At 40.7% G+C, this 17,278-nt stretch overlaps 1 protein-coding gene across 3 annotated transcripts in view; it reads left to right on the top strand.

Annotated features, from left to right (window-relative positions):
- The first annotated feature begins 1,520 nt into the window (after nt 1-1,520).
- Nucleotides 1,521-17,278, top strand: part of ADSS1 (adenylosuccinate synthase 1) — a 42,734-nt gene continuing 26,976 nt past the window's right edge. For 2 of the 3 annotated variants that reach the window (XM_030558627.1, XM_030558626.1), the window contains exons 1-2: nt 1,521-1,703; nt 16,404-16,506. In XM_030558627.1, coding sequence (XP_030414487.1) covers nt 1,521-1,703; nt 16,404-16,506 — 286 coding nt within the window. The remainder of the gene's footprint in view (nt 1,704-16,403; nt 16,507-17,278) is intronic. The other variant, XM_030558628.1, reaches the window with a different exon arrangement.

The raw sequence follows: 17,278 nt of genomic DNA, 5'->3' as shown, positions 1-17,278 counted from the left end.
ACACCTCTAGTTCTAGCACCTATGGCCCTGTCTACCACAGGCTGGAGTGTGTGTCTGTCCCCAGTCAGGGATGTCACTTGCTATGGGGAAAAGGTGGCAGTTGCCTTTCTGACATTTATTCCCCCCTCCTCTGATTTTTAATAGGTCCATATGTACTTTTTGCTGCTCCACCACTCCAGTTTTTTCAGGATATAACAGAATCACGTATAATGTTATATATGCTGACTCACCCTTGTCACCCTCCTCACACGGACAGAATTTGCCTGAAATGATGCCCCTGTCCTGTGATACAGGCTCATGTGCCTCAGTCTCGAGTGTGTGTGTGGGTGTGTCTGTGTCCAGTGACACAACCACTGGTGCCTGAGGTTGGTGTATGTTTGTATCCAGTAACACAACCCTTGGTGCCTCAGGCTGGAGAGAGAGAGTGTGTGTGTCTCCAGTGACAGCGCCTGGTGCCTCAGACTGGAGAAGGAGAGAGAGAGTGTTTGTGTGTCCAGTAACACAACCGCTGGTGCCTCAGGCTGGAGAGAGAGAGAGAGAGTGTGTGTGTGTGTGTGTGTGAGAGAGAGAGAGAGAGAGAGAGAGTGTGTGTGTGTGTGTGTGTGTGTGTGTGTGTGTGTGTGAGAGAGAGAGAGAGAGACAGCGCCTGGTGCCTCAGACTGGAGGAGAGAGAGAGTGTTTGTGTGTCCAGTAACACAACCGCTGGTGCCTCAGGCTGGAGAGAGAGAGAATGTGTGTGTGTGTCCAGTAACACAACCGCTGGTGCCTCAGGCTGGAGAGAGAGAGTGTGTGTGTCTCCAGTGCCAGCGCCTGGTGCCTCAGACTGGAGAAGGAGAGAGAGAGTGTTTGCGTGTCCAGTAACACAACCGCTGGTGCCTCAGGCTGGAGAGAGTGAGAGTGTGTGTGTGTGTGAGAGAGAGAGAGAGAGACAGCGCCTGATGCCTCAGACTGGAGAAGGAGAGAGAGACTGTTTGTGTGTCCAGTAACACAACCGCTGGTGCCTCAGGCTGGAGAGGGAGAGAGAGAGAGAGAGAGAGAGAGTGTGTGTGTGTGTGTCCAGTAACACAACCGCTGGTGCCTCAGGCTGGAGAGGGAGAGTGTGTGTGTCTCCAGTGACAGCGCCTGGTGCCTCAGACTGGAGGAGAGAGAGAGTGTCTGTGTGTCCAGTAACACAATCGCTGGTGCCTCAGACTGGAGAAGGAGAGAGAGACTGTCTGTGTGTCCAGTAACACAACCGCTGGTGCCTCAGGCTGGAGAGGGAGAGAGAGAGAGTGTGTGTGTGTGTGTGTCCAGTAACACAACCCCTGGAGTGTGTGTGTGTCGGTGTAGTGTGTCTGTCCCGAGCCGCTCTCGGAGTCCGTGTGCCCCTGACTGCCCGCCCCCACCCCTCCCGCGGTCCGGGCCATGGGCAGGCGGCTCGCGCGTCAGCGCGCGGGGCGGGCTCGGGGCCCGGCTAAAGGCGCGGCGGGCCCGGCGGGGTAGCGCGCACACAGCGGCGCTGAGCGAGCCGGGCAGGCCCCATGGCAGCCAGCCGGGCGTCCAACGGCCGCGCCGCGCACCCCGGCGGGGGGCTGAAGCGCGCGCGCAGCGAGCCGGGCGGCAGCAGAGTGACCGTGGTGCTCGGGGCGCAGTGGGGGGACGAAGGCAAAGGGAAGCTGGTTGACCTGCTGGCCACCGAGGCGGATATCGTCTGCAGGTGCCAGGTGGGTGCAGGGCGGCGGTGGCCGGGGAGCGGGGCCATGGTGGCTCGCAGGGGGTTGGCTCCGCGGCTCTCCTCTGCTCTTTGGCGACTTGCTTGGCTCCTGGCGTGTTTACCCTGGTGCCTTTATTGTTCTCTTCACTCCGATTTTCCGTTTCTCTTGGTCTCGCTTTTCTTTGGCTCTTGTTCTGTCTTTTCACCCCTCTGGCATCTTCTCTCCTCTCCCTTTCCCGGATCCCTTTTCCCTTTACTCCTTTTTATCTGCCTTTCGGTTTCCACCTTTTCTCTTTCTAGCTCCAGTTTTTTTATCTTATCTTATCATCTATCTGTCAGTGATGCTTTCTCTTTATTTGTCTAGCTCTGATCTCTGTCCATCTCTGATATTTCTCTTTATCTAGCTCTGATCTTTATCTGTCTCTGCCATCTCTGATATCTATCTCTGATATCTTTATCTCTCTGTCTCTGCCATCTCTCCATCTCTGATATCTATATCTCTCTGTCTCTGCCATCTCTCCATCTCTGATATCTATCTCTGATATCTTTATCTCTCTGTCTCTGCCATCTCTCCATCTCTGATATCCATCTCTGATATCTTTATCTCTGTTTCTGCCATCTCTTTGCCATCTCTCCTAGTCTCCCTTGACCATCTCTCTCTGTCTTTGCAATCTGGTTCTGCCATCTCTCTCTTTTTCCTCTCTTTTCAGCACATTCTCATTGTTTCTCTCTCCTCCTTTCCCCCACTCTCTCATTCCCTGTTTTACTTTCTCTCCCTTGCCTCTGTGCTCGAGGAGGAGGTGTGATTCTTCCCAAGGACTGAGCTGCGACCCTTCCCCCTTCTCTGGTTGCACATTGAAATGTCACTGGGAAGAGAAAGTCCTGAACTATAAATATAAATAGCTGACCGTTCATGATAAGAGACACAAGATCCCGATGTTCAGACAGGCATGGGCTGTGTCTGAGCAAGTCGTCTGCTGCCCTCTGATAGCGGCCCATCGGCTGGCTGGAGAGGGGATGCATGCAGCAGGTGTCAGATGATTGTCTAACGTGACCAGAGGTCGGAGCAGCTAGAGTTTCCCGGTGGCCTGCCCTCTCCCCTCCTTGCACTGTGTCCTCATGATCCATGGATGGTTCCTCTTTGGAAAATTCATTGGGCTGGGTTCTGCAAGAGCCCTACATTTCTGCGATTATATGTAGCAGGTCCCAAGATCTTTCGTTTAGCAGCCATTTCCACTGAGTTGACCACTTGCACTTAATGGATTTAATTCTATTCCAGTTTTGTTATTGTGTAAGGGAGAAATTACTAACTAGTTCAAAGTTCAGAGACTGAAAATAGAAATGTTTCTATTTTAAAATGCACAAGGGCAAGCAGTGAAAAGCACTGATATCCTTGAAACTGAGATAACCCCAAGGACATTTCCTAATTAAATATGTTAAGTAAATAAACTTTGACACAGGAGTTAAATATTAAGAATGTGGGTAAAGTATTTTCAGTTGGTATGGTAAGCTGCTGGATCTTGAATCACCTTGGGAGGTTTTCCCTACAAAGGGAGACTAATGAATGCGCATTCAGATCATTCAGATGAATATACTTAAGGTTCCTCCACAAGATTCTCTGTAAACTTTTATAGGCAGCAGTGTATGCCCTGATTTTAGAACCACTTTAGGAAAGTGGGGTAGGGAATTTTGGCTTGAAAAGCTTAAGACTGGATCTGGACACACATTTTATTTAGGCCCAAATCCTGCTTAATTTTACTTCTGTCAGTAGTACCACCACAGATGGTAATAAAGTTAAGCATAGTGTATATGTGGCTGGAGGATTCGGGTCTTAATGGGTGGTGGTTGAGGGAAGACTTTAATCATTTTGAAGGGAAAAATAAAATCAGAATAGCAGTTTTTTATATTTGAATGGCAAAAAAGTAGAAGTAGACGGCTTAAGGTGCTTTAAGTGGTATTTTTCCAAATAAAATATTTAAAGTGCCAATCTTGATTACAAATTTGCTATTTAGAGGACAACATTTAAAAAAGATTCCGTCAACTTAATCATATACTGTGAATAAATCATTGTAGCTTGTGTTAATAGTAACACTACAGATTATTAAAATGGAAAGAATTTAAAAAATCCTGTTTAATTTTGACTGTCTTATTTCTTTATAATTTGCATATGTCTCATCACTGGCAATGAAAATCAAAGAAATCTTTTTCGCTTTTATTTATAGTCAGTTTCACATTCATGGAACCAGTCCTGTAAACACATAAGCATGTGTGTGACTTTACTCATGTGAGAATTCAGTGGGGATTGCTTATGGCAGTAAAGTTATACACATTTAAGTGTTTGCAGAGTCAGGGCTTGGGTTCTTAGTATGGCAATGTTTGGTTTGCAGGCTCTGGGCATAGACAACAAGATTGCATTAGTAAATAGTAGGGTGAATTTGATATAATGATTTAAATCATAGTCAGGAAGACTTGATTTAATCATGGATTTCTACATAAAAGTGCATTCTTGTTGGTTGTTATAACCTTAATACATATTCTTAACAACTCAGACATAGATGTAGGTTTCATTTTTAGAAGGTGCACACTGTACATTTTTAGAAGGTGATTTATTTTGAAAACTTTTTAGATTAGTGATACAGCTATATCAGAAAATGAATGATTGTTTGGTTATTTCATTTACCAAAGGTAATTGAAGCAGATATTTATGAAGCACTGGGAGGTGAATTATCTCCAGTTCCACAGGTTAATTGTTAATATTTGGAGGATTTCCTTGCCATGCTATATTAGGAGGAGAACATCACCAGAGAGACATTTAAATTGTTTTATTTAACTAAAACAACAACGTTAAGTATTCTGGATTTTTTTCCTCAACAGCAAACATAATATTTTAACAAAACAAGCATATGAATTTTTGAATTTAGTTATTCAAGTTTTTTAAAATCAGGTTTGTTTTTGTTAAAATTGTTTTTAACTAAAATAGTTAAATTAAATATTTAAAAAAAACCCTCAAAATTAAATTGACTGTGTCAGCCAGGTCAACATGAGAAACTAAAAATATTGGCTTCTGCAGCTAACTTAGTCATCTTCACCTTCATTTTTCTGTTTGTTCGTAATCTGGAAAAGAAAAACAAGCTTTCCTGCTTTTTCAGGTACCAAACAGTTGTTCAATTTGGAATGAATTAGTCCAAAAGAAGAAAATATTCTTTCTATACCAGCAGAAGAAGCTACTGCTCTTAGAAAGTGAGATTATCACTTCAATAGTCTCTGAATCCAAGTGCTTAAGTGACTTCCATCAGTTCACTGGTGTGACTTTCTTTAAAACATCATCAGCAAATGTATATTTCTTGAATGGTTCACCTTAGCTCTGAAGTTTATTATGGTTGGCACTATGGAGGGATGATTGCTGGATGTCCATGTCATAACCAACTCCTCTTCTTCAGCAGTTAAGATTTGACCCTAGTACCGAGCATTGAGAATATTTACACAGAAATGAGCTGGAGATAGGGCTTGTCTCATTCAGGTTTTTTTAAAACTTATAATTTAACTCTGTAGGGTTAACTTTAGGGTCAGTCCTAGGACCAATCCTATTCAATTTATTCATAAATGATCTGGAGAAAGGGGTAAAAAGGGCTAATTTAGCTACTACGAGTCAGGAAAAAGATCTTGGTTCTCTGAAGGTGTCCACGCAGTGTGCAGAGGCAGTCAAAAAAGCAAACAGGATGTTAGGAATCGTTAAAAAGGGGATAGAGAATAAGACTGAGAATATATTATTGCCCTTATATAAATCCATGGTACGCCCACATCTCGGATACTGAGTACAGATGTGGTCTCCTCACCTCAAAAAAGATATACAGGCGCTAGAAAAGGTTCAGAAAAGGGCAACTAAATTGATTAGGGGTTTGAAGAGGGTCTCATATGAGGAAAAATTAAAGAGATTAGGACTCTTCAGCTTGGAAAAGAGAAAACTAAGGGGGGATATGATAGAGGTATACAAAATCATGAGTGGTGTGGAGAAAGTGGATAAGGAAAAGTTATTTACTTATTCCCATAATACAAGAACTAGGGATCATAAAATGAAATTAATAGGCAGCAGGTTTAAAACAAATAAAAGGAAGTTCTTCTTCACGCAGCGCACAGCCAACTTGTGGAACTCCTTACCTGAGGAGGTTGTGAAGGCTAGGACTATAACAGCGTTTAAAAGAGAACTGGATAAATTCATGGTGGTTAAGTCCATAAATGGCTATTAGCCAGGATCGGCAAGGAGTGGTGTCCCTAGCCTCTGTTTGTCAGAGGATGGAGATGGATGGCAGGAGAGTGATCACTTGATCATTGCCTGTTAGGTTCACTCCCTCTGGGGCACCTGGCATTGGCCACTGTTGGTAGACAGATACTGGGCTAGATGGACCTTTGATCTGACCCAGTACGGCCGTTCTTATGTTCTGTCATTGCATATTTCTCTTTTAAGATTTCACTCAGTTCCTTCCAAACTTCAACAGCGTCAGCAATAAAACAGCTATTTTCCTGCATTTTGTTCAAGGCTACAGAAATAGGCTTCAAGGTACTCAGCATGTGTTCTTAAGCCCAATACTGAGAAATTTGGCTGTGACAGTGCCATCTATTTTTTCACAATTTTGTTCACAAACTGTCATTTGTGGTTAGGCCAGTTCTTGATATGTGCTCAAAACAGTCCACTACTGAGTTCTATTGCATGTCTTGTGAGGGAGTTAGCTTGGTTCCTCCCACTTGTTTTCAGAGCAGCTGCTGCAAAGTTGTTGTTACGGAAGTATTTTGCAATTTCAACAATATTAGCCTTTATTTCTGGAACACTGAAGTCTTTGGCTAAGAGGTGCATCAAATGAGAACTGCAACTGTATGTTATTAGCTTGGTGCTCTCTTCTAAATAATTTCTTCTCGTCTAAGATACATTTGCAGCATTGTCTGTGACCAAGCTGCGTACTAGATATTTAAATTTTTTGCACAGTTTGTTACAGCTTTTACTGCTACTTCTTGTAAGTATTCTGCTATGTGTGCATTTCCTGATGTATCAATTGTTTCTATAAGGAAGACATTCACATACAACAGGATCATTGTGGACATTGCTCCACCTATCAAGACTAAGGTTAACAATTTCACCCTCTAGACCTTTTGCACACTGCTCAATTTCTCTTTCATACACTTTATCCAGCATGTTGCCTGCAACATCTTCTCTGTTGGATGGACTGTATCCTGGTCTTAATGACTGAACCATGTTAATGAAGTGTGGGTTCTCAATTATACGAAAAGGAGAGTTTGTTGCATAAACAAACGGGGCAATTTTTTCATCAATTACCTCTTTTTGTAATCTGCTGGTTCTTATCACAAACTTATCTATGGTTGTTTCTGGATAATGATAGAGATTTTTATTTCTTTTTGCTACAGGTGATATACTGTGGCTATGTGACATACATGATGTGACTGAAACACTGTAATTGGCAGATAACTCTGAAACTATAGAAAATGATTGTGATCTTGAAGGTGGATAGTTTTCAGAATCCTGTACGTTGAGGATGGATTCCCCTAAACAAAATAAGTCAATGCAGTTATTTAATTATTATTACCATACTGCTAATTTAGTATTACTCATTGCATTCACTGACACTCAGTACTACCTAAAGGTGAAATTGTAAAAGGAAGATCCGCCTATTTCAGCTCTTTATTTCTTTTTCACAACTGCATCTAAAATGATAGTACCATAGAGTAACAACTATATTTTTTGCTCAAACATGAGAGTTCAAGAATAGTCCAGAAGGAAGACAGACAGCCCTTAACAAAGAAGTATGAAATAAAAAAGTTTACCAACCTGAAGATCTTTCATGTTCAGACATCTTCCTTTCATCATCTTCAACACAGCTTCCTCCTGTGAAGGAACACTTCTCATAATGTTGTTTCATTTGGGCAACCAGGCCTTGCATTTCTTTGTTGCACTGTTTGCATTTTACATGCATGCTTGTCTTACCCACAGATAGAGGAACTTCATTAAAATATTTCTAAACTGGGTCTCTTTTACGGCTTGCTGCCATTATAAGTTTTCCCTTCTAGTGAGAGAATGGTGTGGTAGATCTCAAGTCAACGAAGGCTACACTCAGAAAGAACTCAAAACTTCTGGAATATGCTGTTCAAACAGTTTCACTTTTGTTTCTACTGCCTGTCTCTCCCATCTCACATTTATTTCCAGATTTCTTCTTCTTGTCCAGATCTATTCCACCCCCAACGAGCTTCTATTCATTGAACTTTTTGAAACTTTGCATTTTTAGAGAGTTAAGGGATAGACTCTGTGTACACAAATTTGCAGAGGGGCAATATAGTTGAGCTCTGTTATTTCTCACCTCTATTTATTTAAAACCATTTTTGCTGTTAACAAGCATGTTACCTCTGGAGACACAAATCCACAGTTTGAGAACTGCAAAACTAAGCATCTCTGATGGTATCTTCTAGACTGAACACTGAGTCCCATCGGGTAGATAGAAAGATTGACCTAAATAATCTATACAGAAGCCCCTAGAATTCCATAGGATTGGGCCCTAATCCATGAATTTATTGGAACTCATTTACAAATTTTTTCTTAAGCATTACATGAATATATTGTCTCATACTATAGGGATTATAAATTCTAATTCTATTCCATGATGCAATATCTTTGAGTGATAATGTATCTTAATTAAAACTATCTTTAGATAGGGTTTTTTCCTCAAAAAGCATTTTATCAAAAAAATCCGATTTAAATTAAAAAAAATCAGATTTATTTATTTATTTTTTAAAAAATAATTGATTTTTATCCACTCAGGTAAATAAAGGAAACACCGAATTTAGAATAGAAGTTAAGTTATCTCAGTTTATTAAAAGTAAACAAATTTAGTTATGGTACAGAAATCTCATTAAAGTGATATTCAACAGCTATTATTGTTGTATAACTTTACCTCCTTCCCCAAAAAAGCTGTCTACATCCCTGACGGCAGAGGAGTGTTTATTTCTTTTAAAACAATTGTTTCTGCTGGAATCAAATGTATGTTGTGGGAACATATTTTCTGGTCTAAAGTTTGTAAAGTATTTTCCTTTCTTTTTAATAGAATTTAAACTTGAGGCCAAATTTGTTTTTCAGGAACCCCTTTAAAATAACAATTAAAAAAAATGTGGATTCCAACTGGAATTTTTATCAAACATTTAACAAGAGTTTTTAGTGTCACAGATTTGCATTAATAAATCCACATAATCAGATTCTCACAGGTCTCAGCCAGGGGAAATAAAGCAGAAGTCACAAGGACTAAATAAAAAGTGGAAAGCAGGGACAGTCAGGAACTCTGGAGGTCAGCTGCAGAACATTCAGGATCTTCTTCCCCATTCTGTCTTGCTTCTTCATATCCAAATGGGAAGTCTACAGTCACCCTGGTAGAAAAATCAGATTCTGCAATTCTGGCTGCGTTTGCAATATTAAATTTCAAATGGCTGAATCCCAAACCTTTTTGGTCACACTGTTTCAGGGGCTTTCTTTTTTAATGCATACTTATGACAAGCCTGGCCCAACTGAAATTAGTAACAAACTTCCATTGAAGTTAGTAGGGCCAGGATTTATTTCCTATAGTTTGCAGAATACAACAAAATAAATCCTTGTGAGTCTCTTCTAGTTTTAGTTCAGCAATTACTTTTGTGCTTCTATAAACATGAAAATTGTTACCTACCTATAATCATTGACAATTCTAGGGGACACGTTTTCAATCTCCCTTAATTAAAATGCCTGCCAGATATGTGGGCAAATCTTATTGTATATGCAAACCCAAAGAAGCAAGTACAAATAAGTTTAATGATCCTAACTACAGTTAGTTTTGTGTAAGCATACAAGTGAGATTACATACACAAATCCAGGTTTTTGAATGTGTATTAGTGGAGAGCAAAAGAAAATTTGGCCCCACAAATTTAACTCATAAAGCAAAATTCAGAAATAAGAACATAAGAACAGCAATACTGGGTCAGACCAAAGGTTCTTGTAGCTCAGTATTCTGTCTTCCGACAGTGACCAATGCCAGGTGCCCCAGAGGGAAAGAACAGAACAGGTAATCAAGTAATCCATCCCCTGTCGCCCATTCCCAGCTTCTGGCAAACAGAGGCTAGAGACACCATCTCTGCCCATCCTGGCTAATAGCCATTGATGGATCTATCCTCCCTGAACTTATCTAGTTCTTTTTTGAGCACTGTTATAGTTTTGGCCTTCACAATATCCTCTGGCAAGAAGTTCCACAGGTTGACTGTGTGTTGGGTGAAAAAATACTTCCTTTTGTTTTAAACCTGCTGCCTGTTAATTTCATTTGGTTGCCCCTAGTTCTTGTGTTATGCGAAGAAGTAAATAACAGCTCATGTCAGAATTCCTTTAGGAATGGGAAGTAGAGATGGAATGCCACTTTAGTGGAGGCGGCTGCTGTAAGAGTTAGCCCAGTTCCATAAGCAGTGGGGAAAAGTTTGCAAATATCTATGGCTTACAAAGATCTACCATCAGGACAAGTGCTGTCTCTTATTAGTTGTTCTCTGGATATATAGGAAAATTGTAGAGAAGTCACCTTTATCCAAGTCAGCTTATTTTCCAGTTAGGAATTTACAAGAAAAGGAATGTCATGCATGGGTAGACAGAGATAAAAATCATGGGTGATATTAGTAACAAAGGCAGAGTGCTGTAATTGAAACAGATAATATAAATCCCATAATCTCTTGTTATTGCTCAGTTGTGACCCGGAAGGAGTTGTGAACAGCACATTAGTATAAAGTGTATCAGATGTTATCAAGCGAGATGTTGAAAGGTTATCAAATAAGAAAATTTAGGGGAGAAACTGGGATTCAGATGGAAGAGTAGAGATTATCAGGACTTGAATCAAGCATCCCCATACTGCCACCAGCTATAACCTGACTACTCCCTGTAACCCACAATCCACAGATGTTTGATGCCACATGAAGTTACATGTCAAGGAGTCTAATTGACAGTGGTCTTAGCCATCTCTGATTGGCTCATTGTCCCTGTATAAGCCCATGGAGCATCCCAAGAAGTGTCCAGATAACAGTATGGATCCTTTACTAGCTGCTCTGCTTCTCTGTTCCTGATCTTCTGGTATTGACCTTATCTCTGACTTGGATTCTGACTCCTGATTGACTCCTGGAATTACCAACACACACCCTGAGACCTGGTATTGACTCTCAGCCTGATTCCTGACTCTGTCTCTGACCCTCGGCTTATCTTCTGACTCTGACTCTAGCTTGGCCCTCAGTTTGACTCTTGATATTGGCACTGGCTCTGACCCCTGGCTTCAGTTCCAGAATCCTAAACTCTTGCCACTAGCCCTGCCTTCCTTTGCCCAGAATCTTGATGGTTTGCCTGGACCATCCCTAACCTGTGGAGAAGGCTGTCCCTGTGGGACATTGGGGCAGTCGGTTGCTCTCTTCCCAACGTGTCCCAAGGGACCCTAAACACAGCTGAATGGGGTGACAACCCACAGGAGGAACTAAATGTATTATCTGATATAATCATTAGAAGAAAACAGCTGAAAATTAAGATCAAGTGACATCTTTTTTATTTCATTTGTTGTGTGATAGGCTAGCTGTTACTAACTTATTTACAGATATCAGAAAACCAATGTTCATGTCCTTAGGTCATGTTACTCCCCACAGGAACATCACTACACTTCTGCAGAAGGGAAGGGCTAAAGATGAGCAAAAATCTTATATCAGAGGGGTAGCCGTGTTAGTCTGGATCTGTAAAGCAAAGAATCCTGTGGCACCTTATAGACTAACAGACGTTTTGGAGCATGAGCTTTCGTGGGTGAATACCCGCTTCCTCAGATGCAAAAATCTTATGCTGTTCTGGTTTTAATTCCTCGGTTCTGCTCATTTTCATGAGGATGTCTAATTATCCTGTTTAGGACTTTGAGTGAATGGGCTATAACAAACTTTGAATATGTTGCTTTCTTCCCATCTTCTGCAGCCCAGTTTTGGGGTTCTGCTCTAGGGGAAGAGGGGTTCTATTTACAACCAAGAATTATTTAACTTTACAAGTACGAAGTATGAAATACAGAGTTGCAGTTAAGGATATTAACTTTAGAAATATTTTATGTATATTCTTTCACAGGTCAGAAGCTTTAATCAGGTCTCAAGCTGTATGTATTTGTATTTATTTATCATACCAATGATGAGCTTATTAGGTTTTAGGAGATTGAAATATTTGTTCTGATTTCAACATCTTAGCATTTAAAAAAATATATAAAAGTAGGGAGTTGCACACCTCGTAGCTTCTATAGGCCAAGCTCATTGCATGCATCAGGGGCTCTTAGTATCCCGCCATTCCACCCTACAAGCTCCCTGTGTGTGACCCTCGCATCCCCTTCTGTTCAGGGACTCCATGCAATCCACTCACATGCCAGGGGCTCTATGTGTGCCCCCCCCATCTCTCCCTCTCCCATTATTCTCTCCTCTTAAAGCAAGGGGCTCTGGTGTGCCCCCCATTCCCCCATGCTAGGGGCTCAGTGTGCATCCCCTTTTCCCCTCCCATCTCTTTTTTCCCTCCATGTCAGCCAGGGTTCCCCATTATTCCTGCATGCCAGAGGCTCTGTGCACTCACATTTCCCCATGCTAGGGGCTCTGTATGCCTCCTCCACTTCCCCAGTCCCCACTTTTCCCCCAAACCAGGAGCTCTGCATGTACCTCCTTTCCCCCCATGCCAAAGGCTCTCAATGCACCGCCATTCTCTTTTTCCTCCTCTATCATGCTTTCCCATCCCCCCGCCTCCATGTTCTCCTTTTTCCTTCCTTCTTTCTTTCTCCATCAATATTTTAAAACTGTTTTGGGAGGATGAGAAGAGCTAATGTGAGGCATGTTGTTGTGCTGTAAATTGCAGAGGTGGCTGAAGTTTGATACAGGAATACAATATCACAGATAGGCCTAAATGCCAAAATCTTTAAAACTGGAAAAGTTTTAAATAAAATTATGTATTGAAGAAGGCAGCCTTTGGGCTGGAATTTACTGAAATTCCACATAACTTACAAGTAAAAATAAGTAACATAACAGTAACATTATGTGCATACTAACATACATAAACATGCATTAAAATAAACTAAAATATCTCATATTTTTTTCATATAATATAAGCCATGTAGAAATGAATACACAGTGTTGTCAATTCTTGCCCTTTTGTCACAAGTCTTGTGATATTTCCCAGATATATGTTGGGAAAATAACACCGCGGGGCACAGACTATCCAATAAGTTCCTGGACTGCATTGCAGACAACTTTTTATTTCAGAAAGTTGAAAAAGTTACTAGGGGGGAAGCTGTTCTAGACTTGATTTTAACAAATAGGGAGGAACTCGTTGAGAATTTGAAAGTAAAAGGAAGCTTGGGTGAAAGTGATCATGAAATCATAGAGTTTGCAATTCTAAGGAAGGGTAGAAGGGAGTACAGCAAAATAGAGACAATGGATTTCAGGAAGGCGGATTTTGGTAAGCTCAGAGAGCTGATAGGTAAGGTCCCATGGGAATCAAGACTGAGGGGAAAAACAACTGAGGAGAGTTGGCAGTTTTTCAAAAGGACACTATTAAGGGCCCAAAAGCAAGCTATTCCGATGGTTAGGAAAAATAGAAAATGTGGCAAAAGACCACCTTGGCTTAACCACGAGATCTTGCATGACCTACAAAATAAAAAGGCGTCATATAAAAAATGGAAACTAGGTCAGATTACAAAGGACGAATATAGGCAAATAACACAGGAATGCAGAGACAAGATTAGAAAGGCAAAGGCACAAAATGAGCTCAAACTAGCTATGGGAATAAAGGGAAACAAGAAGACTTTTTATCAATACATTAGAAGCAAGAGGAAGACCAAGGACAGGGTAGGCCCACAGTAACGGGAGACTTGGAAATGGCAGAGATGCTTAATGACTTCTTTGTTTCGGTCTTCACTGAGAAGTCTGAAGGAATGTCTAATATAGTGAATGCTTACGGGAAGAGGGTAGGTTTAGAAGATAAAATAAAAAAAGAGCAAGTAAAAAATCACTTAGAAAAGTTAGATGCCTGCAAGTCACCAGGGCCTGATGAAATGCATCCTAGAATACTCAAGGAGTTAATAGAGGAGGTATCTGAGCCTCTAGCTATTATCTTTGGGAAATCATGGGAGACGGGGGAGATTCCAGAAGACTGGAAAAGGGCAAATATAGTGCCCATCTATAAAAAGGGAAATAAAAACAACCCAAGAAACTACAGACCAGTTAGTTTAACTTCTGTGCCAGGGAAAATAATGGAGCAAGTAATTAAAGAAATCATCTGCAAACACTTGGAAGGTGATAAGGTGAGAATAGCCAGCATGGATTTGTAAAGAACAAATCGTGTCAAACTAATCCGATAGCATTCTTTGATAGCATAATGAGCCTTGTGGATAAGGGAGAAGTGGTGGATGTGATATACCTAGACTTTAGTAAGGCATTTGATACAGTCTCGCATGATATTCTTATAGATAAACTAGGAAAGTACAATTTAGATGGGGCTACTATAAGGTAGGTGCATAACTGGCTGGATAACCGTACTCAGAGAGTAGTTATTAATGGCTCCCAATCCTGCTGGAAAGGTATAACAAGTGGGGTTCCGCAGGGGTCTGTTTTGGGACCGGCTCTGTTCCATATCTTCATCAACGATTTAGATGTTGGCATAGAAAGTACGCTTATTAAGTTTGCGGACGATACCAAAGGGTTTGCAACTACTTTGGAGGACAGGGTCAGAATTCAAAATGATCTGGACAAATTGGAGAAATGGTCTGAGGTAAACAGGATGAAGTTCAATAAAGATAAATGCAAAGTGCTCCACTTAGGAAGGAACAATCAGTTTCACACATACAGAATGGGAAGAGACTGTCTAGGAAGGAGTATGGCAGAAAGAGATTTAGGGGTCATAGCAGACCACAAGCTTAATACGAGTCAACAGTGTGATACTGTTGCAAAAAAAGCAAACGTGATTCTGGGATGCATTAACAGGTATGTTGTAAACAAGACACAAGAAGTCATTCTTCCGCTTTACTCTGCGCTGGTTAGGCCTCAACTGGAGTATTGTGTCCAGTTCTGGGCACCGCATTTCAAGAAAGATGTGGAGAAATTGGAGAGGGTCCAGAGAAGAGCAACGAGAATGATTAAAGGTCTTGAGAACGTGACCTATGAAGGAAGGCTGAAACAATTGGATTTGTTTAGTTTGGAAAAGAGAAGACTGAGAGGGGACATGATAGCATTTTCAGGTATCTAAAAGGGTGTCATCAGGAGGAGGGAGAAAACTTGTTCACCTTAGCCTCCAATGATAGAACAAGAAGCAATGGGCTTAAACTGCAGCAAGGGAGATTTAGGTTGGACATTAGGAAAAAGTTTCTAACTGTCAAGGTAGTTAAACACTGGAATAGTTTACCTAGAGAAGTTGTGGAATCTCCATCTCTGGAGATATTTAAGAGTAGGTTAGATAAATGTCTATTAGGGATGGTCTAGACAGTATTTGGTCCTGCCATGAGGGCAGGGGACTAGACTTGATGACCTCTCGAGGTCCCTTCCAGTCCTAGAGTCTATGAGTCTATATTTGATGTTTTTTATTAAAGCCCCATTTTCTAGAGCTACAGAATTACCTGAAAATCTCTGATTTCATTAAAAGAAACAAGTTTTTGGCCCTCATGGTTGTGGAGAAAAGCTTGCAAATGTGACCTGAGGCTCAAAACCCAGAAGGCAATTAAAAGAGAACCCAACTTTTATTTATTTAATATTCTTTAATCTCATGATTTTTATGTCAATCCCATGATTTGGGGGCCCTTACAGTCTCAGAGCATTCAAAACCCATGATGAATACACATCCTATAACACAATTAATATAGTTGTGAGGGCTCCGGACACCCATGGTCAGCCCTTGAAGGGGAAAAAATGTCCTGTGGTGTTCTTGAGCAAACTACTTGGGAGTTGGATGCCTAGACACTTGTGAAAATCCCAGTAGTTACTATCGGTGTGTTTTGGTGCCTAAACACCATTAAAAATCTGGCCCTTAGTTTTCAAGGGTCACTTTCAGTTAGATTAGGCTTTTAAATGCAAGTTTAAGACAAGTTTAGAAAATGAGTTTAGAAAATGAGACTTAGGTTCTTTAGTAACTTAAGCACTTTTGAAAATTTCCCCCCTATTCTTCAACTGCAAGGGCTGAGTGACTTAACTGGGAGTTACTCATATCCTGTCCTAGGTGCCTGACTTAGATTTGAGGAGTTTAAGCATACTGTGACTCTCTGTCAGACTCTATCACCCAATCAAATATGTTTCGAGAGACAAATCACATAGGGGAAATATCGAATAGCAAATAGTTTCACTGGAAAGAGCTGGTGAGCAATCTGCAGGCTAAAATATGTTCATATAAACCATTTGTAGAATAATTCCAAATAACAAACAAAATAAAAAAAACAGAGTTTGACCAAAAACTGTCAAAAACAAGCAGTTTCCCATTTTCATATTTCAAAACCAAAAAAATCCATATGAGATGTAACCAGACTCTAGTGGTTGGGAAAGCTGGGCATAACTGAAAAACTAAAATACGACAATGATGCAGAAATAATAAAGACCAAACTACCAAATCTTTAGCTACAACAGTAGAAAGACATTATAATGTCCTTAATCATCAGTTTGTGTCTTTCTTTTGCAGGGTGGGAATAATGCAGGCCACACTGTCGTCGTTGATGGGAAAGAATATGATTTTCACCTCTTTCCTAGTGGCATAATTAATCCAAAGGCAATTTCCTTTATTGGTAAGATAAACATCTTGTCCTGTTCAAAAGTTAATGTTGCATGGAAGGCAATCATAAGCAGGGTTTTATAAAATTAACAAACAAAAACATGAAAGGTTGTGAGTAAGGATTCTTTCAGTTTCAGCTTTTTTGTTTTTATTACTACAGTTGTAAAATTATTTGCCACATTTCACACCGTTATTTCTTATTCATGTCATTTTAATATTCATGATTAGAGAAACTGTGAAAATATTAATCTTCCTTTCTGTCTCCTTGCTTTTTTTTTGCTATTTGAGAGTTCAACTCTCGTCTTCCACATGTGCATGTACAAAATTGCATATGCATATACATGTGCCTGCGCTTTGCAGATGCAAACATCTGCACATAGAGGTCCCAAGATTCAGTGCTTTACTTGGCAGAATATCTTCCAGGCAGTCTCTTGTCATCCATACATCTTGAAATGTGTGCTCTTCTGGGCTGATGTCACATTGCAATGTTATGATTTTTGTGTCAAAACATCATGATACAAATGTCATTGCAACACTGTTTGCATTCATTGGGCTTGTTGAACATGGTAGCTGGAATGCAAACCAGAAGCTGGATTTCCAAGAATGTATAAATTTCCTACATACTGACCATGAACTGCACTTCATGAATAATTTTTCAACAGGATATTTACTATAGCTGAACTAAACTAAAGGGCCATTAAAAAATAGAGGCCAATGGTCAGATTTTAAAAGAAGTTAGTGCCTGAGCCTACCCAAATGGTAACTATGCACTTGTTTGCAAATTG

This window comes from Gopherus evgoodei, chromosome 4 (genome assembly GCF_007399415.2).
Source record: "Gopherus evgoodei ecotype Sinaloan lineage chromosome 4, rGopEvg1_v1.p, whole genome shotgun sequence".
In the NCBI taxonomy this organism is placed as follows: Eukaryota; Metazoa; Chordata; order Testudines; family Testudinidae; genus Gopherus; species Gopherus evgoodei.
The sequence above is the reverse complement of the archived record's forward strand: the minus strand, read 5'-3'. Positions and strand labels throughout refer to the sequence as shown.